Below are 18,513 nucleotides of genomic sequence, written 5' to 3' on the forward strand. Positions count from 1 at the left end.
AGCAACCCAACCACTTTTGCCTCAAAAAACCAAACCCCCAAAGCACAACTTGTGCAGGTGCAGAGCTGTACCCGGTGGTCCACGTGTGGTGCAGTTGAAGCTCAGTGAACTTCAGCTGATCATTACAGCTTATCTTTATACACTCAAGGCCAAAAAGATTTTTCTTACTAAGTGTTGCAGAAGGGAGTAGCTTTCACGGAGTAGGAATTTATAGTTATCTAAGAATTTCTTCTTTGCATCTCTTCTTCCTTTGAAACTGGTTTGCTGGCTTTGATGTGAATTTAAGGGAGAGAATATTTCTTAGAAGGATCAAACTCTTTTGTACTAAAGATATAGTAGAAAACTTGTAACAGTTTTATATTCCAAAGGATAAATAAAATATTTTTGTGTGAACAGCTCAGTATCTCCTTAACAGTTGAGCATCACTTTTGTGATGAAGCTATATTGTTCTGAGACAAAAAAGAAAAACAACAGAATTCTGGTAGTTTCTGGTGGCAAACAACTGCCATTATATTAAATACAACTGTTATGACCCAATTACAGAGTTTTTGTTAGCACTGCTTACTGATAAAGATGACAGCAACCTGCTCCACGTTGTACCCATCTGAAGCCAAATAGTTTGTGAATGTTGCTTTTGGGACTCAGAAGCACATTAGAAACTATGTATTTATAAAATGTGGGTTAAAACTGGTAAATCAAACTACAGCAGTAATCAGTCTTTAACTGTGTATACACCAACACACTTAAATATTTCTAAAATATTTGCCTTTTTTTGACTGCTGTATAATAGGCATTGCAGGAAAATTTCGAGTGTTGACATTGCGAGATGATCTGTTTTTTAAATCTCCCGTATAAGTTATTCTGTTACAGAAGTTACTTAACTCTATTCAACACTGATAAAGCAAAAGCAGTAGAGCAAGTTATTTGCACAAATCCCTGCATAAGCACTTAATTTTGTCTTAGCAATTACCCTTTTTATTGTTCTGGAAACAAAAACAGAAGCTTTTTGTTAATAATTTTGGAAAAACTGAGAGAGAAGTGTCAGGGGAGTTCCATATTCCTTAATTTATTCATACAGACAAAAGATGAAGTAACGCAAAAAACATCTTAAGCAATGTTTAAGAGTAGGTGATGTGCCTCTGTAATTGCTTTGAGATGACTGCTGTCTTTCATCATATTAAATGCATTTATTACATTTAAATGGAAAGTCACCTCATACTAACAGAGAGACAAATGAAAGATGAAAATGCTTTAACTGCTTCTTGTAGTAGTAGCGGATAAGACTAAAATTTTTATTGTGATGAAACTTTCATTTGGGCCCATTAATCAAGCTTGAAATTGGCCTCTTAAGTAGAGGAACACCAGAGAGTGATTTTTATCTTCAGTAATACCTTTCAGTGATTACTGCAAAGGGAGGAGAGTAGACTTCAGCAGTACCCTTCTGAAAGGAATTTAGAAAATCTCTTTGGCAATTTATTTGAACTGCTGGGAACACTTAGTTTTATATATTTCTGGAACAGTACACTAATGCAGAAAAACTTCACAGACATATAATAAGAAAAGAACTTTTCAGAATTACACAAAATGCAAGCAATGAGCGTACAAGGAGAAATCAGCAAGGGGAAATAAGACTTTACTGAGCTGAAAGTGATCAAAAGTCATTGGGTATTTCTGGTATTTTAAGATGTGCAAGAGCAACTGACAGAATGGAAATAGTTGTGAAATATTTCTTGCAAATTTTGATTTATGTTAGTAAGTCGTTATCAATATAAACATTTTGAGATTCCTGACAGGCAAATTGGGCAAAATATTATCTATAAAGAAGTCAACTTTACCCAAAATACACATACATGATAGTTAATTTGTGAACTTTTTTGCCCCCTGAAGTGACTCCAATTAATTTTAATATGTTTTTGCATGTGTTAACAAAATCTGAGTCACTGTGTAATAGTGTCTTACCCTCTCATGCTCATTGGTGTGTGTGGCTGCTGTAGCTTTTCTGAAGCAATGTGCATGATGGATGGCTGGCTAGCTGCTGCTACCAAGAAAAATCTGCTGTAGCCAAGTGCTACCTGCCTTCCCTGCATTTGACTCAGAAATTAATCTCTAAAAATTGTCCAGTGCCTGATTTCCATGTTACTTATTGATATAAGATTTGCTTTTTGTCCTGTAGATTTTATGAGAAGAAATGTGTTCTAAACCTTGTCTTTATACTAGGATAGATTATTTTTCAAAAAATATATTTTGAAATTTTGAAAAAAATATTTGCTGCATGCTAAAGTAGAATTTTCTTTTCTGTTTAGATCAATTTGTTCAGAAATTTAACCTAGTTAGGCTGTGGATGGCAGCAAATTTTTAATACTAGGTTTCTAACTGTAGATAAAATAGTTAGTATCAAAACAATATTCAAGATCCCCTTTTCAGCATTTTGGACCATACAGAAGTAATTCCTCTTGGTCCCTCTTGTCCTGGAGAGCACCTTAGCCTCCCACAGACCCAATGACAAGTTTGGGGAGTAACATTTCTTTGTGATTGCTTACAGAGATAAATTCTGTGTGGAAATTTTTCGACTACCCATTCTTCCCAGTACTTCATGTTGGATGTCGTCTTCCTGTTGTAGAAAGTAATGATAACAATCAGCTGTGCTGTTGCTTTGTATTTTCAGAAATTAGAACAATTTTCATCCACATATGCACCCTTGAGCATTCATTTGTCTTGGGAAGAAATATGACAGATTTGGGATTTATCATTTTGTTTGTTTTCAGAATATGAACAGTTATGACACTTGGAATTATAGAAATTGGTGAATACTGCACTGTGACCAATCACTTAAGATAGATCATGTGTAATTGCTCGATTTTTTTTTATTATTTTGAAATATATTGATGTAGAAGACATGCAGGACAAAAGGAGAGGTGAAATAAAACTTAGAGCACATGAAAAGCAGTAGCAAAGGAAGCGATCACTGAACAAAGGCTGACCGTGGAGCTGAACTGGTGAATGTGACCTAGAGAAGTCCAAGTGAAGGTGCCTGTTTTAGTTAGGTATGCGCTTGAATATTGTGGTGGCCGTCAAAGTGCACACAGGCTGCTAGAGAAACTTTCCCATGGTGTTCTGCTTTTATGCTCAACCTAGGTGATGAACCTGTGAAAAAGTTTATTACAGCAGGCCTGCTAAAAATTTAATGTCATGTGCCATCATATTGCAAATCTATTTAATTTTCAACTTTTCTTCCCCTTCGCCCCATTTGTTCTGTAGAAATGAAGGAAGAATGGATTCCACAAAGGTTCGTGAGTCATCCTTTTTGGTATGTCAACCCCAATGTGATAAGATGCTTTGGGAATGGGAGGAAGAAATCCCTGCCCTAAGGAGTGTCCATCTGCTGTGGGCAAGAGGCAGTGCACTGACAAGTCACTCAGAGTAGCAGTGGGTGCTTAAATGCTTACTAGGGGCTTTCTGTTTCAATAAAGATCTTTTAAAATATATGCTTTGGCAAAGGGATAGAGAGAGTGTGTGCAGGCATTGGCAGTGGTAGCAGCATTTGCCAGGGCTGAAATAAGGAACACATGAAATAAAAGCTGCCAAAAGCAGAATGGGAGTGAGTGATTTGAACAATTGGCTGATTTCAAAGTACATGGATAGGTGTAAAACTGATGAATGTTCTTGAAGTTTCATTGTTTCTGAATTAAATGAAGTTTGCCAACTAAAGGCTGGGTTCCAGGGAGGTGAAGGTAGTTATTTGGTAAAAAATCAAAACAAAAAAGGCAACAATAACAACAATGACCATATATTGTTGATCTTTTAAAGAACATTTATTGCTAACAAAGCCAAAGGTCCAAGTAGATACTGCTCTTAAGTATTGTAAATATAGGTTTAGCTTCTGTTTAGCATTTGATGTTAAATGAAAACTTCATTTTCTTGTAGTAAGTGGAAAGGGATCAAAAAAATTAATAATGTGAGTGGGAGAACCACCCAAAATCTAGATTATATAGAGCGGATTAAGTGATGTTATCTTAAGGCTTCTCCTGCCTCTTATTCTTTTAACACTTCATTAGTTCTATTTTATTAGCAGTAATCAGTATAGGCTACAGAGTACTCATGAAACATCACAAATCTGAATTTTTCCTGAGATAGAGAAGTGCCACATCCCCATTACAAATTTTATCCCTACAGTAGAGTCATGCCAAGTTAATTGAGTTGTCTGATAGGTCTTATTAAAGATCAGACATGCGACTGACTGATGGCAAAGCATAGAAACATAGAGAACTACATGCACATTTCCTGCCAAAAGTGTGATGGTGATGCTAACTTTCCTAGAGTGGTGCCACCATGTGTGATTAGCTTTATATGTGCTAAGGTGCTGGAGGATGCCTCTGTAAATCTCACTAACGCTGTAGATGAGCAAAATGGTAATTCCCATTGACTTTTGCACCTGGCTTCATTTAAACCTCTTTTCAAGCCTTTTGGATATGTATCAGAATCTTTAAAGTGCTCATAATTTTAAAATCTAGATTTGTATGAAAAACACAGATTTTGGAAGTTGCAGTTGCAAAGCTGTTACATTGGTTATTGCTGCTGAATGGGGGTTTCTTCCTTCATCCATGCTCTGAAATGTTTTTATTTAATCCGTTTTGAGATGCATTCCTTCTTTCTGTAAAGTCATAAATGCTTGTGTTTGTTTAGGGAAGAAAAAGAAAATCTACATTAATACAGTACTATAAATATAATAACATACATAAATAGCATACAGAGTATTACTGTTTGTGTAGCCCTGGTGTATTACAGAATGAAAAAATGCTCTCTACATCAAAGGATTGCATGTGGTTGTACAGTGTGAAACAAGTGGAGTGGAGCAAAAGGAAGACAAAGTACCAAGGAGGTGGCACATGCCTTCCCTCACTCCCTCAGCAGGCTGATAAAGTGTTGAGAACATTAGCAACCCTTTATCTCTGAGATTATGTTCTAATGGCCGTGAGCTTGCTGCATGTATCAGACTGGCTTGATGAAAGTGGCAACCCCTTCGTGAAAGAGCACAGCTGAGTGTCTTTGGGGGAGATGAATGCAATTAAACTTGATGGGTCTAATCCAGTGTCTACTAGTGCATTGAAAAAAAAAGAAAACAAAGAGTTGGCAATATTATAGCAACTAATCCAAGGTGATTTATCTTCTGCTACAGTCTTAACTAGTAGTTTTGCCTTATTCTCCAGGGATTTCTCTGTGTGTTTCTTGGTAGAGATTAATTTTACTAGCTGTTATTTTTTTTTCTTGTTTAGAATGAGTAGGAGCTGCACTTGTAATTTATTTCAGCCTGTAAACTGATGCTGATGTAGAAAAGCACGAAGGGAAGACACCTTGTCTCTGTCTCTATTGGAATACCTTGTTCCTACAGCAGTCATTGGCTGGGGGAGTTTTGCGTTTTGTAATGTTTACCCAAAGGCATGAGGATTGCAGTCCTGTGTGAGAGCTGATGGATTAAAAATCTCACATGTGGTCCTATGCCATGTGTGCTCCCAGCATAACTTAAACTTAGTTCTGTTTTGAAGAGGTTACATTTCATCATTTTATAGTAACTATCAATTGAAAAAAAGTTTCTGTCAAAAAAAAGGTCCTCTCAAGACCTCAGGTCTTAATTTTCATCTTGAAAGACTTAAGTAATAAAGGCCAAGAAATCCAGTGCATTCCTGCTCTACTCTAGAAGAGCAGAACAGTGCAAAAAGTAGAAAGCCTACTGTAGAATCTAAAGGGCACAGCTAAAAGAGTTGTGCAAGTGGTGTGAAGGAGACTGTGCTAGAAACACAGAGGCAGTGCTTGCCATAGAATCAGGACTTGAAGAAGAGTGAAAGGAAGTCAGCATGGTGATTGCTGGGGATGAGAAGGCATCAGTCAGAAGGTTGGAGTTGTATCCTAGTGATGAAGTTCAAAAGGACCTACAGGTTAGAAGTAAAAGAACAAATGGCAAACCAAAAAGTGACTTGGAGGGGCAGATACAAGTGTCTGAGTAGACATGGACTCTTCAGGCTGGTAGAGGGGCTGTGGAAGTGAGATGTGATAGAAATCTGCGAAATCGCGAGTGGCACAGAGAAGCTGGATAGTCACTGCTTTTGTTTTCAACAATTCTTCCAAAATAAAAAGGAAGGGACAAGCAATGGAACTGAAGCCTAAAAACCAAAGTGGTTCTTTGCATAAGATACATCTTAAGACTCCCATTGGGTTAAAGTTTATGTGAGTTAAAAGAGTGACCGGATAAGTTTGTAGGAGAGGGACCTTTTGAATGTTGCCAAATACATAGAAACTACTGGAAATAACAAAAGCTGAAAACAGAGGAAGGCCATGGGATTGTTGAGGGGGAATATCTTACATGCTAGTATACTTTAGTACCAGTGTTGGTGGCTGAACTTGCAGATTAAAGTAGTGACTGGTAGAAAAGTGACCTGTGTAACCTATTTTTCAGTCAGGGCATGCTAGTCTGGGAATAGCATATTCGTAATAATGGCCTGAGCAGCTTTGTCAAAAAAGCACTGCAGTAAAAATGTTCAAAAATGCGATCTCAAGCGGTTTTGTTTTCATGATGTCTTCACAGGAATCTCATGATCACGTTCTTTTGGATATTCCTGTCACTAGAGAGCAGATGAATCACTATCGAGCTGCAGCTGAAGCTGCTCAAAGTGAACTTGCAGCACTTTCAGTGAAGTATGATTTTGTCCAGTCAGAGGTACATTTAAAAACATTTCAAATCCTTCTCTAAACCTGAAAATTCTTTGCAGATACTTTATGCAGAGAATAGAAAGGTTGCAGAAATTCCAAATCTTGCTTTTGCAACAAACTTTTGGGTTTTTGTAAGATTTTTATTTTTAGAATTTCTAAGTAGTTTTTACTTTTCTTCCTTCTGTGATCAAGAACTAATTATGAGTTTAAATTTGAAAGATTTGAAGCAGTCTAGATTTTTATCATTGTCATCTACATTCACTCTTTTTATATTAAACCTGAAAGTTAGTATTTTTAAATTATAGTTGTGTAAAAATTCTGATAGATGTCCTCCTGTTGTTGCTGGTGAGTTAAAATATGACTGCCCGTCTTTACCCATTTCTCCTCTTTATTCAGATTACAGTTCTTCAAATTTGCTTGCTTTCATCATCAGTGAAATTTTGTTTGTACTAATGAGGTTGATTGTAACTAGAAAGGCTGAAGAACACATACACATACTTTTCAGCTCTTCCTACTGTCTAGATGGTGCTTTTCAGGAGAGGTTTTGTTACAGGATATTTCCAAAAATATTTTTTTTTAGTGTATGACTGACTAAAGTTGATTTGATGGAAGTCAGCAATGTGAGCAGTGGGCAGTTTTAAAATGGAGTAAAATTTGCCTTTAGAAGACATGAAATGCTTATGTTTATTTACATATATATCCAGACAGAACTACAGGGATAAGTGTCCATTGGCTGAGCTTTAATTTGATGAGTTGATCCTGAAATGACTGCAGAGTTCCCCTACACTTAACATCTATCCAGGATCAGTGCTTTAAATTTCAATTTTAAAAAGCCATACAGAATCTCATGTTCTCATACAAAGAATTTATTACTGGAAATGTTGAATGGCTTTATTGCCAGAACGACTGAATGATTTATAGATTCTTTCAAGACTGTGCTTGCAAAAGCAAAAGAATAGTCAAGAAAGCAGCTGTTCATGCTCTTGTTAATAAAGACCTTCATGACCCAGCTGAGGTCAGAGCCTTGTTCTGCTGAGTGCTCTGTAAAACTCATGATACGGGATTTTTCTTGCTTTTTCTACTGTTGGAACTGACCACAAAGACAATAGACAGGGGAAAAAATATCATATGGGGAGTTGAACCACAGGGAAATTTTAAGGTTATGAACACTCTAAGATACCATAGCTTGGTCCAGCTGCCAAGCAAAGCAATTCTATTGTTCCTTTAGCTGCTCATTTCCTTCCCCACACTGCCCCACCCCTTGTGCCGGCACAGATGTATGTGTAGTTTTCTGGTGCACTGTTTTGTCGGTGCAATTGAAAAAAATCATTACTTTCCTTTTGAGTTGTGTTTTAGTTTCCCAGTCTTATTTCACCTCGGAGCCATATTAGTGCTTCTGCTAGCACAAAGAACAGGGTGGAGTATGGAAATGAAGCCCATGAACCTGGGAAAAGGCCAAGCCGCTTTTCTTAAAGTCAGTGCTGCTTTATGTCAGCTCCAAAGTGTCTGATAAAACAGCACTTGCACGTGAAGCATAAGCTTATTGAAAGCTACGCTGCTGCTGGAAGGGTGATTCTCCTACCTGATTTAACCTTTCTCTGTGACGTGGCCAGCTCCACTTCCTCTTCCTCCTCTGTGAGAGGAAAAGTGAGTTCTTTTCTGTCAGCTGTTATTTAAGTTGTTTGTGGAGGAGTCAAACGCAGAGCTAAGGACAGGCATGTGTGGCTGGAAGCAGGAGAAGCAGGACCTCTCTTTTCCAAGGCAGTTGCCATTCAGTTGGCTCACCAGCCTCTCGAATTTTTCTGAATATCTTGGGTTTGGTCACACTGGAAAACTCTGGAAGAGCAGTGAATTTTACATTGTCCTGAATTGCAGTTTAATGTCCTAGATATTTTTGCCTTAAAATGTTTGCCACAAGTTAAAAACCCTACCACTCGTCATAAAGAGCAGTTAATGTGGCTTAATTATTTGCCTGTTAATTTTATATAGTAGGAGAGGAATGCTTTGGATTGCATCTTGCTGCTTTTAATTGGAATTGTCAGGAGATCTGAAGCATGCCTTAATGCTGCTTGTGAAAAAAAATCCATCTTAAATTATTCGTTCCTTTTCACAAAATCACAAGGAAATTGTATTTGCCTGGTGTGTCTCCCTCAAGCTCAGTCTCCTCCAGAAGCTTATAGCAGAAATAGTTCAATAGAAAATTGTATTTTTAACTAAAAGAGAGCGGAAAACAAAAAAAACCTACATTTTATTGGATTATCGGACCAAAAAATAGTGATTTGCATAAGATGAGAAGAGGTTGCCTACCACACAATGTTCCAAAGATTTGTTTTTCTTTGAATATGTCACAAATCATGAAGAGGGTCCATACCCATACAACAGGATACTTTGCTGTTACAACTCCCTGCAGCTGTAGATTTTCTGAGGAAGTGTGCACCAGAATTGGAAGCAGGCAAGGGGCAGGCAAAAAAGAGGGAATAGTGGTGTTAATAATTTTATTGTAAAGCAAATGCATATGAAACAAGAGTTAAGGTTGTACAACAGAACTTAAGGTAAACTTTTCCTAAATTCTGAATTATTAAGTAAACTTATCTTCCTGTAAGATATTATCTTGGAAAATTGTGTTGTGTAACCCCACAGTAGCTTTTGTTCTTACAAACCTCTTCTATTTTACAAACCTTTTTCCTAGTTATATGAAATTAGAGTTATATCTCTCCACTCAGCCTTATAGTGATAGAAAACTGAATCTTCTGTTCCAAAATCTGGTTTTTGTCACATTACTAAGCTTTTAGTACAGTCACATTATTTCACAGAATATGCTGAGTTTGAAGAGACCCACAAAGGTCATTGAATCCAACTCCTGTCCCTGCACAGGACCATCCCCAAGAGTCACACCATGTGTGCAGGAGTGTCTTTGAACTCTGTCAGTCTTGGTGCTGTGACCACTTCCCTGGGAGCCTGTTCTGATGCTCAGTCACCCTCTGGACAAAGAATCTTTTCCTCATACCCAACCTAAACCTCCTCTGACACAACTTGAGGCAATTCCCTCAGGTCCTGTCACTGGTCACCATAGAGAAGAGATCACTGCCTTCTCCTCTTCATCTCACAAGGAAGTTGTGACTGCAATAAGGTCTCCCCTCAATCTCCTGTTCTCCAGGCTGAACAGACAAAGTGACATCAGCCACTCCTCATACAGCTTTTCCTCAAGGCCCTTCACAATCCTAGTTACCCTCCTCTGGACACTCTCCAGTAGCTTAATATCTTTCTTATACTATGGTGCCCCAAATTGCACACAATATTCAAGGTGAGGTTGCACTAGTGCAGAGTAGAACAGGATAATCACCTCCCTCGAGCCTGGGCAAAATTATTCTCCAATAATTTTCTCCTTTTCTATCCGTAGCTTCTTGAACTCAGGTCCAGCATAATCTCTAAAGAAGCTTCTTTTCAAGAGCTGAAGGCTGAAGCTGAAAGCTATAAGGAAAACAATGCTAGACAGATGTCTCGCCTCCTGTGTTTGCAAACACGAATCCAGGAGATGGAGGAAGAGCTGTGTGTGCTCGCCACTTCTAAAGACCAGGCTGAGCTGAGAGCTCAGGTGGCATATAAGGAAAATCAAGAGCTGAAGGAGGAGCTGCACAGTCAAAATGCCAAACTTAAGTAAGATTCATGGGAGATGAGAATTAATTTTTGTTTGGTATGACAGAAGGGTGCAATTGTCAATGCAAAAAGCTATATTGGTGGACAATATTTCAGTTCTAAATTCTGTTACAATGCCTTGCATAACTGTTGTACCTGAGTATGTGGAAGGTGTTGAAATTTGAATTTTGTTTTGAGTTTTTAGCCCATAAATGGGATTTTGAGTATTTTGTCCTTCAAAGGTGAAATGATGAGTCAGCTTTGTGTAACCTTATTGTTTACAAAAAAAGAAGCACAGAAGGCTGTTACTCTGAACACAGTAGAAATTATACATCTGCTTTCATCATTCAGGTTATTTCCATGTGTGGCACTGAGACAGACTTTGTGCGGACTAGTGCCCTGGTCTGTCCTTATTACATGCCATCTTTTACAGACATTTACCATGGGCATACTGCATGGACTATGCGGTGTGAGTGCGCTGCTGCACCACCCCAGTCTGTTTTCCCCTCTTCTCTATTGCAGCTGGAACCAGAACAGCATCAAGTAAATTTCTTTCTTAGAGTAAAGCTGTCTGTTAGGAGCAGTCTAATAAAGGAAATATGGTATAATCCCTAGTTAGTAGCATCTTGAAAGGAACATATTAATGTTTATGCAGCTTTTAGTAATGTTAGCTTTCTCTGACACTGCTGCTGCTTTCTTTTGGATGTTGCTGTGTGGTCTTGTTTTGGTTTGTTTGCTTTTTTACTGTGCATAAAACTTATAATAAAAACCAGTGTCTTTTAACTATACTGTTCTTAGCATAGTGTATCAGAGCACTGATCTGTCAGTGCTACATAATCGCTCATATTTCAGGTCTCTGGGAGGGAGACTGATAGCAGTGTTGATCACAAATCAAATTGATAGCTGTGAAAATATTCTGAACACTAAAATTCGAAAATCAGTGTCAGTCATGTTGATAGACACCCTGTAGACTTTTGTAATGGATTTTTCTATCCATTGCCAGGCTAATATTCATGATTCTCTCAATACTGTCTAGTTAAGAGCAAGGTGAGTGTTTACCAGATGTCTATATTTCCCAAAATAGTATTTTGCACAGCTCTACCAGGCTTTGTGTGTTAGAAGTGAATAACTAAGTTATTTTAAAATCTAGAAAAAAACATTGCAGTGCACTTGTTTATCACCAGCTGATTTGCCAAAAGTTCTGCCTGGAGAGTGCTTATGTTGATTACCAAAGATTTTAGATAGGATCCCGGTATAAGTGAGGATATAGTTAAGTCAAGAAGTGTCTTATGCATCCTAGCAACATAAAAAGCATCAGTCTCTGACATAATAACTATTAAGATTCTTTAAAATGCTATTTCTGCTGGGGAAAAAAAAAAAAGGTGAAGAAAAACCTGCTACCCCATTTGCCTGAATCACTGGGAGAAAACTGCTGAAATATTGTGTATCATACTAGCCTGTCATTACAGTGATAGGATCAGTTTTATAGGCATAAATCTCTGCTGTCACTCCCAGAGTGGTCCTGGCTGCTCTCTTTGGCCTATGACACTTGTGTCATCCGTTCTCTTTGTGTTGCTGCATGGTGATCAGGACCAGGTGACTGCTCCAAGAGAGAAGTGAGCAAAATAAAAATCTTGATCTCTAGCTCTACCAGTTCCAGGTCTGGTTCACTGTGCACCTGGAGTATACCACTGGACTTCTGGAAAAAGGGAAGGAGTAAAGGGAGATTGAGTGTGCTCATTTGGAGGAAACAAACATGTTGGATTGGTCATGAATGTGCAGTGTTTGCTTTCCAAGCTTGCTTTCCACCCCAGCTAATGGTTACGTGTCACTTTATACTAACCAGTGTACTGACTTATTGAGCTGCAGTCACTTAGTCTGACCGCCTTGGTAGTATGTGGCATATGACTAGTCCTAAATAGGTATTCAAAAAAGATTTTCACTGAAAATCACTAATGAAATGGAAGAGCAATCCAGTATGTAGGAATTGCATATTTGCATTCTCTACCTGGGGATATAACGAGAAATGTTTGATGAATTCTATGATTGTCTTCCAGGATGTGCACCTCTCCTATTTAAAATGGTACTTTTTTACTCAGCAGATCTATTGCCATGGCATTTTTAGAGTGTGAACTCTGAAAAGGTTTTTTCTTCCTTTTCCTCCCCTCTCATTAGTTCTGAAGAGCTAGAAAAACTGTGAAAAAGCTGTGTCTTACTTTTTTTTGTAGCTGATTGCCTATTTTGTGGGTGCTCACACCTTTATGGCCCTACTGGAGGTAATTAGGTTATTTGTAGAGTTATCAAGTATGTGCTTTGTACTTCAGATTTTTTATTTTTAGAAGCAGACATGGTTCTGTGTGTGGATGCCTCATTTTTTAGAGCCATAGAACAGTTGTGGTATTGGTGGTCAATCTAATACCATATTCTAACATACAGGCATACATGTATGGCATGTCTGGAACCACATACCTTTTCACTTGTGACATACCTCCCTCTCAGGACAGCAGTTTAGTGACCATCTCACAGCTTTTGCTGGGGCTGTAGAGGAAAGGAAGGTGCCTGGAAGTGAGAAAGCTGTGAGGTGCTTGTTTTCCGAGGGCCAGTGTCTGCTGCAGAAGGCAGAGCTCTTTTGGCTCATAGTGTGTGCTATGTAGTAGTTCTGTGGAATTTCCCTCATAATGTCCAGAGCAGTAATTAATGTTATTAATTCTTTGTTACTCTACGGTTCTCTTTCACTGTGCAGCATTGACAGCAGCTGTGCTGCTCTCCCTTCTAAGGCTACACCTTAAATATTTTCATGGACCATCTGTTTTACTTAGTGATTTAAAGCCATTTAATGTACTGTGTTTGCACTCACTATGCATTTCATATTGGAGTCTCATGCTGCTCTTTGGTTATGGAATGATGCTTTGTTTGACTGCCAACCTAGAGAGGAAGAAATCAAGAAATGGAAAAGAGTAAGTCCAGAAATGACTACCATGCCCATCTTGAAAGCTGAGAATAGTGCTATACTCTGATAAGCAAATGAGTTTCACCAAAATATTTGCTATAGACAGCTGTTTGGTTATATCTGTCTTGGTTTCTTCTAGCATGAAGAACTTGCTTTAGAAAGTACCTTGTTTTTCAATTGGAAGCGCAATAGCTTCTCTTGCACTCCACCCTAAGTACCTCTCTTGTGTTATCTGAGAGGTATTGGAGTTGATATTTGGATTACACTAATGGTCATTTTGAGCTTTTTTTTGGTAGGCTGTTTTTTGTTAATCTCATTCCTTGTAGTTTTTCATAAGTGATATGTATTTCAGCATCATGAGCAAGATTTTTATATGGTACCTACCTGTGCAGACTGTGGTGCTTCTTGTTTGCTGGACTTGTCTTTGTCTCTGGCAAGGGAAGTGATGTAACCACATTTATACTAATGAGTTAAACTGACTGCTAGTTTAGTTGGTTGGTTGTTCTTATCCAGCATTTACAAACTGATACCTGCGGTTAAGGCTGGGATACGTATTCACACCTTAGGCACCTGTTGAAACTTATGAAATTGATGGCAAAAAGGTGCTTTCTCTTCAAACCTTTGTGTTAGTCCCTAGATATTTTCTTTTTTAATCCATCCATCCATTTCATTGGTAGTGCTGAGCCGCAGAAGATGGTGTAGCAAAGTAGTGTCTCCCATCTCTGCTTCTGTTGGTAAATTTCCCTTCACAAGGTACTCTGGATGTCTTATGCTTCTATTAGTCCAGAGAGGCTTCTCTTTCCTTGGAGTTTGTTGATCAGCACTGTCAGCTTCTTTAGAGGGGGGATGTGAAGTGCTTTCAGCATATTTTTACTCAAAGTTGATTACTGTCTTTCCTCCCTTGTCTTTTCAAAGCTTTTGCTTGCACTTCCTACTTCTCGTGTTGAGGGCGTTACTTATTGGTGTCGCCTGGTTCTTGTGTTTTATTGAAATCTTGTGCTGAGAATGAGGTTGGGATCATAGATGATTCTTTGAAGTGCTGATCAAAAGCAAAGATAAATGTTTACACAAGGCAACAACAAATGTTATATGTATTAAATAACAGACAATAGAAAATTAAATGCAACTTTTAAAATTCATTTGGTGGTGTGCAAAAGCTAGAAATAGTCTTGGGATAATGTGTTTTGCCTTGAATTCTTTTTCAGAGAACATTCATCCTGATGTGTGTATTTTTTTTTCTGTCTGACTAGTAAATATTTGAATAAAAGTGAAGAGAACATGACTCAAGCTTCTAAAATCAGCAGAAAGTATGAAGAGCTCCTTACACAGCTTTCTGGATTCTTGGACGCAGACATCAGAGAAAAAGAGAAACCACAAGAATATTTAATGTCGAAGGTGATTATGTGTAGGCAAGGGTTTCTCTATAGCGATTTAATGGAAAAATACTTGATTGTCACAGAAATAAAGCAAGTGATGAAGATGAAGATCTTTGTGTTTTATTATGGTTTACAGACAGTGCTGTCATTTAAGACTTTTTTTTCTTTTTTCATAATGGGTTTATTTTCAAAGGTGATGAACACTAACAGACCTCAGTGAACTCAGTCTGCTCTTATCTGCATAAATATTTTATCACCCTGTGGTTCCTGAGTACAGCCCTGATTAGATACTTGGTTGAAAGCTTTCCTGAAAACATTAACACTGGGAGTCACTAGGTGATGTGTAAACATATGGCACTAGATCTTTACACTTATCTCGGGCTGACATACCATTAAATAGAAACATCTGAAATGGCATACCCTAAAGCAACCCTAACTGTGCCCTGTAATAAAATTCTGTAAATAACTTTGTGATGTTTCTGAGACTTAATCATAAACCACTACTATTTCTCTTCAGAACACTTATGAAGTTCCAAAACTAAGCTTCCATTTAGGAAAGGAAAATTGTTTGGATATTCTTTTTACCTCCGTCAATGCTATTGAAAGACATTTTAGTCTAATTTTATGCATTTTACTTGTCTTCTGTCTAGTCTTTAATATCCCTGTTTTTCTTTGGAGAACATTAGGTATTTGGGGAAATTCTGTTTCGTTATGTTCACATTGTTGTAAGAGTTCTGCCTTAATAAATTAAGGTTATCTAGGTATATATCACAGTGATTTCTTAAAGCACTTACCCTCATAGTATTACATAATATTGCAAGCACACTGAAATTTTAATAGGTGCTGTAACAAAATTTGGGTAGATGTCATGCAAGAGGCACTCTTGCATACTTTAATAAATTAATGCAATTAGGAATTGGGGCTTTAAAAAAATGTATGTTGATGTCTTTTAATGATAGTAAATGTAGTAATAATATAATAATAAGTAGTAATAAATGTAGTTGGGAAATGTAGTTGTGCTGAAAACTGTGTGCATTAGGAAACCTTAGCAGCTTATTTTTCTTGGGTCTTGGCACATCTGTTTAGCTTCTTTTCCATGTTATGGTTTTATTTAAGACAGAATTGATCTGTTTTAGTCTTAACAAATGTCTTGCCAGAAGGAATCAGGGTACGTTTTTTACTCATTCTTTGAAGTGCCCACATTCATCTATTCCAGTTATTGGAAACAGCATAACGTACCAAAACAGCCCGAGAATACTCCTGGAAAGGACTCCTTTTTCCAAGGTGTTGGCGGCTCATAATGGCAGCACACCATGTATTTGCCCCTGCCCTTGAATTACTTATGAAATATCTGCTACTAACTCAAATCTCCCTTGCCTAAAAAGTTTTGAGCATAAATTGCAACTTTCTCGTTCCAAATGAAAGGCACACATCTTAAAAAGCCAGGCTGAAATTGTCTGCTTTTCACATGAAGCAGTTACATGATCTTTTTTCTGACCTTCATGTCAAGCATGGATATGCAGCAGCAGTAGCAGCTCTCCACCTGTTTAATAGATCATAAAGTTTGTGTTGGAGTAAATCCGACCCACGTTATACTAAGGTGGGGGTTTATGGTGAGAATATGATTCTATGATTTTAATTGTCTTTCTACTCTTCTATAAATGAATAGTAGAATGCAGTTGTAGATCTGACATAGGGATCACCAGAAACATCATGTCTTTATTGGGATGATTAGGAGCAGGTATACTGGGATGAATGTATTTAATTTTTAAGTGCTTTTAAAAAGCTACTAATACTTGAATTATTTCTCAAGGTCTCTGAAATATGTGAAGAAAATCTGACTCTGAAAGACCAGGTTGCTGCTCTTCAAGAAGCTACGAATGTCCATGAGATAGAGTCTAAAGCTAGCAGAGAAACTATCATGAGGCTAGTTTCAGAAGTGACAAAGGAGCAAAAAAAGGCGGCAGGATACTATCAAGACTTGGAAAAACTTAGTAAGGTACATAATTGCATTACTTGTATGTTTATGTAGTTTTCAGATGTTTTCTTGACATTTCAAATTAATTTTCAATAGGAATTGTATGAGAAAAAAATGAATCTGAAAAAATTAGGTTGATTAGGTTCTTTTCTAAAAAAGACATATTTCTGAGGTTATTCTCAACTCTTTGAAAGTTTCAGAACATATAGAGATTAAACAAAAACATTTTGTATAGTAGATCTGATGCAGATTTGATGTCTTCCAATGCTGTTTGCAAATTTCTACTTTTGCTTTCTTGGTATTCTTGTAGCCTTTGTTGTGCTTGCACAAACATGTAAATGTGTACAAAGTTAATGAGTATATCTGAGGCACGAGCATGCAACAATGAAAAATACTCCTTTAAATAATATTTGTATGATACTGCAAGTTTTCTGAGATTTCTTTTACTCAGTTTCTTCAAAAATTCTAATGAGAAATTGAAAGGAATTAAGGAAGTGGAAGGTAAAGTGTCTTGGCTTCCAGACACCCTAGATTATCTTTTCACTGCATTATAAATTTGTATTTCCTAACTGTTGGCTCATACCCAAAAAGTTGTAGGCAGTAGGATGGCTCTTGCAGGAAAGTACTGTTTTACTCTTAGGGAGCCACAGAGGAAATTTTTGCAGCAGGAAAGATGCTCAAATGAGAAATGTAAGTTAAGTTGTGAGTCAAGTATTCATCAAGTTCACCTAACTATGATTTGGAAAGGAAAAGTACGTGATCTTGGCATTAAGAGTTCGTACATTTCAAATGCCGGACAAACAAAGAACATTTTTGGAGCAGTTTTCCTCATTGCTTTGTACTTTGAGTGATAACTGTGGAAAGGAAGCAGCCCATAACGAAAATTTCCCACAGGTGGAACAGTGTGGTTAAAGCTGATGGCTACAACTTAAGAAAATAAGGGAAGAAATTTAGACTGCCAAATATGTAGCTGAGTTATATGTGATTGAGTTTGAAGAAATTTTAAGCATAAAGACAACCTTGTGCAAGTGAGGTTTCAAATGTAATACAACATTTTCCTCACCCCCAATATTCTATTTTTTTCTGAACAAAAGACTGCCACTGTACACTTTAAAGGATATAGTGTTCTGAGTTGGTTGTAAGCAAAATACTTGGGAGATGAGAAATAGCTGGCAAAGTACTCTGGAGAAGAAAGAATTTGTTGTGGGGAAGATAAATGTTGAGTACCACAAGGGCCATAAATTTTTCTTACTGCTGAAAATAGTTCTTACCAAGCTGTATTAAATTTTCAAAGACTCAATGGAACTGAGGGAGAACCTGCACAAAAACTTAAACAGGTCCTTTCTGAGAACATTTTGTTCTCATACTTCATTTCAAACACAGGTGTGTGTGGAAGAGCAGAGTGTAGTTTACTCATTAAGTAAACCAGAATCAGGAGATGTTTTAAACCAAGATTAGGGCTTCCTTTGTGACTTGTTTTGCAAGTTTGCTCTGACTGCCAAAGCATTTACTAAGATGAGCTAGTTTTATGAAAAATATTTCCCTATCATTATTGTACATATGCCAAATACATAATTTATTTAACCAATTTTACAGAAATGTCTTTCTAAATTATTAGCATTGCTTTTCAAATGGAGTGTATGCCATTGGGGCTTATCTAGAGGCTGAAGATTCCTCCAGTGCTTTTTCAGGTTAGCTACTTATGTTAGCAGACACTGAGTAAATATGTTTGTGTCTGAAGGTGTTGTGTTCACAAAAGCATAGTAAGAAAGTCAGTATTGAAAAGGTAAGTAAAAAAAAACCCCAAAAATGCTTTAAATCCTCACATGTAATGTATGGGATCCCCTGTTGCCTGGATGAGTGCCTTC

The 18,513-nt window shown here is 37.4% G+C and overlaps 1 protein-coding gene across 5 annotated transcripts in view; it reads left to right on the top strand.

The window, feature by feature from the left end:
- CCDC170 (coiled-coil domain containing 170) overlaps nucleotides 1-18,513 on the top strand; it is a 45,151-nt gene that overhangs the window by 10,617 nt on the left and 16,021 nt on the right. For 2 of the 5 annotated variants that reach the window (XM_027891159.1, XM_027891161.1), the window contains exons 2-6: nucleotides 3,259-3,307; nucleotides 6,581-6,712; nucleotides 10,106-10,362; nucleotides 14,542-14,686; nucleotides 16,481-16,666. In XM_027891159.1, coding sequence (XP_027746960.1) covers nucleotides 3,259-3,307; nucleotides 6,581-6,712; nucleotides 10,106-10,362; nucleotides 14,542-14,686; nucleotides 16,481-16,666 — 769 coding nt within the window. Of the gene's footprint in view, nucleotides 1-3,258; nucleotides 3,308-5,273; nucleotides 6,713-10,105; nucleotides 10,363-14,541; nucleotides 14,687-16,480; nucleotides 16,667-18,513 lie in introns of those variants that run through there. The other 3 variants (XM_027891163.1, XM_027891160.1, XM_027891162.1) reach the window with 3 other exon arrangements.

This window comes from Empidonax traillii, unplaced genomic scaffold (genome assembly GCF_003031625.1).
Source record: "Empidonax traillii isolate 1590-97213 ecotype Southwest subspecies unplaced genomic scaffold, ASM303162v1 scaffold311:size671644, whole genome shotgun sequence".
Taxonomy (NCBI): Eukaryota; Metazoa; Chordata; class Aves; order Passeriformes; family Tyrannidae; genus Empidonax; species Empidonax traillii.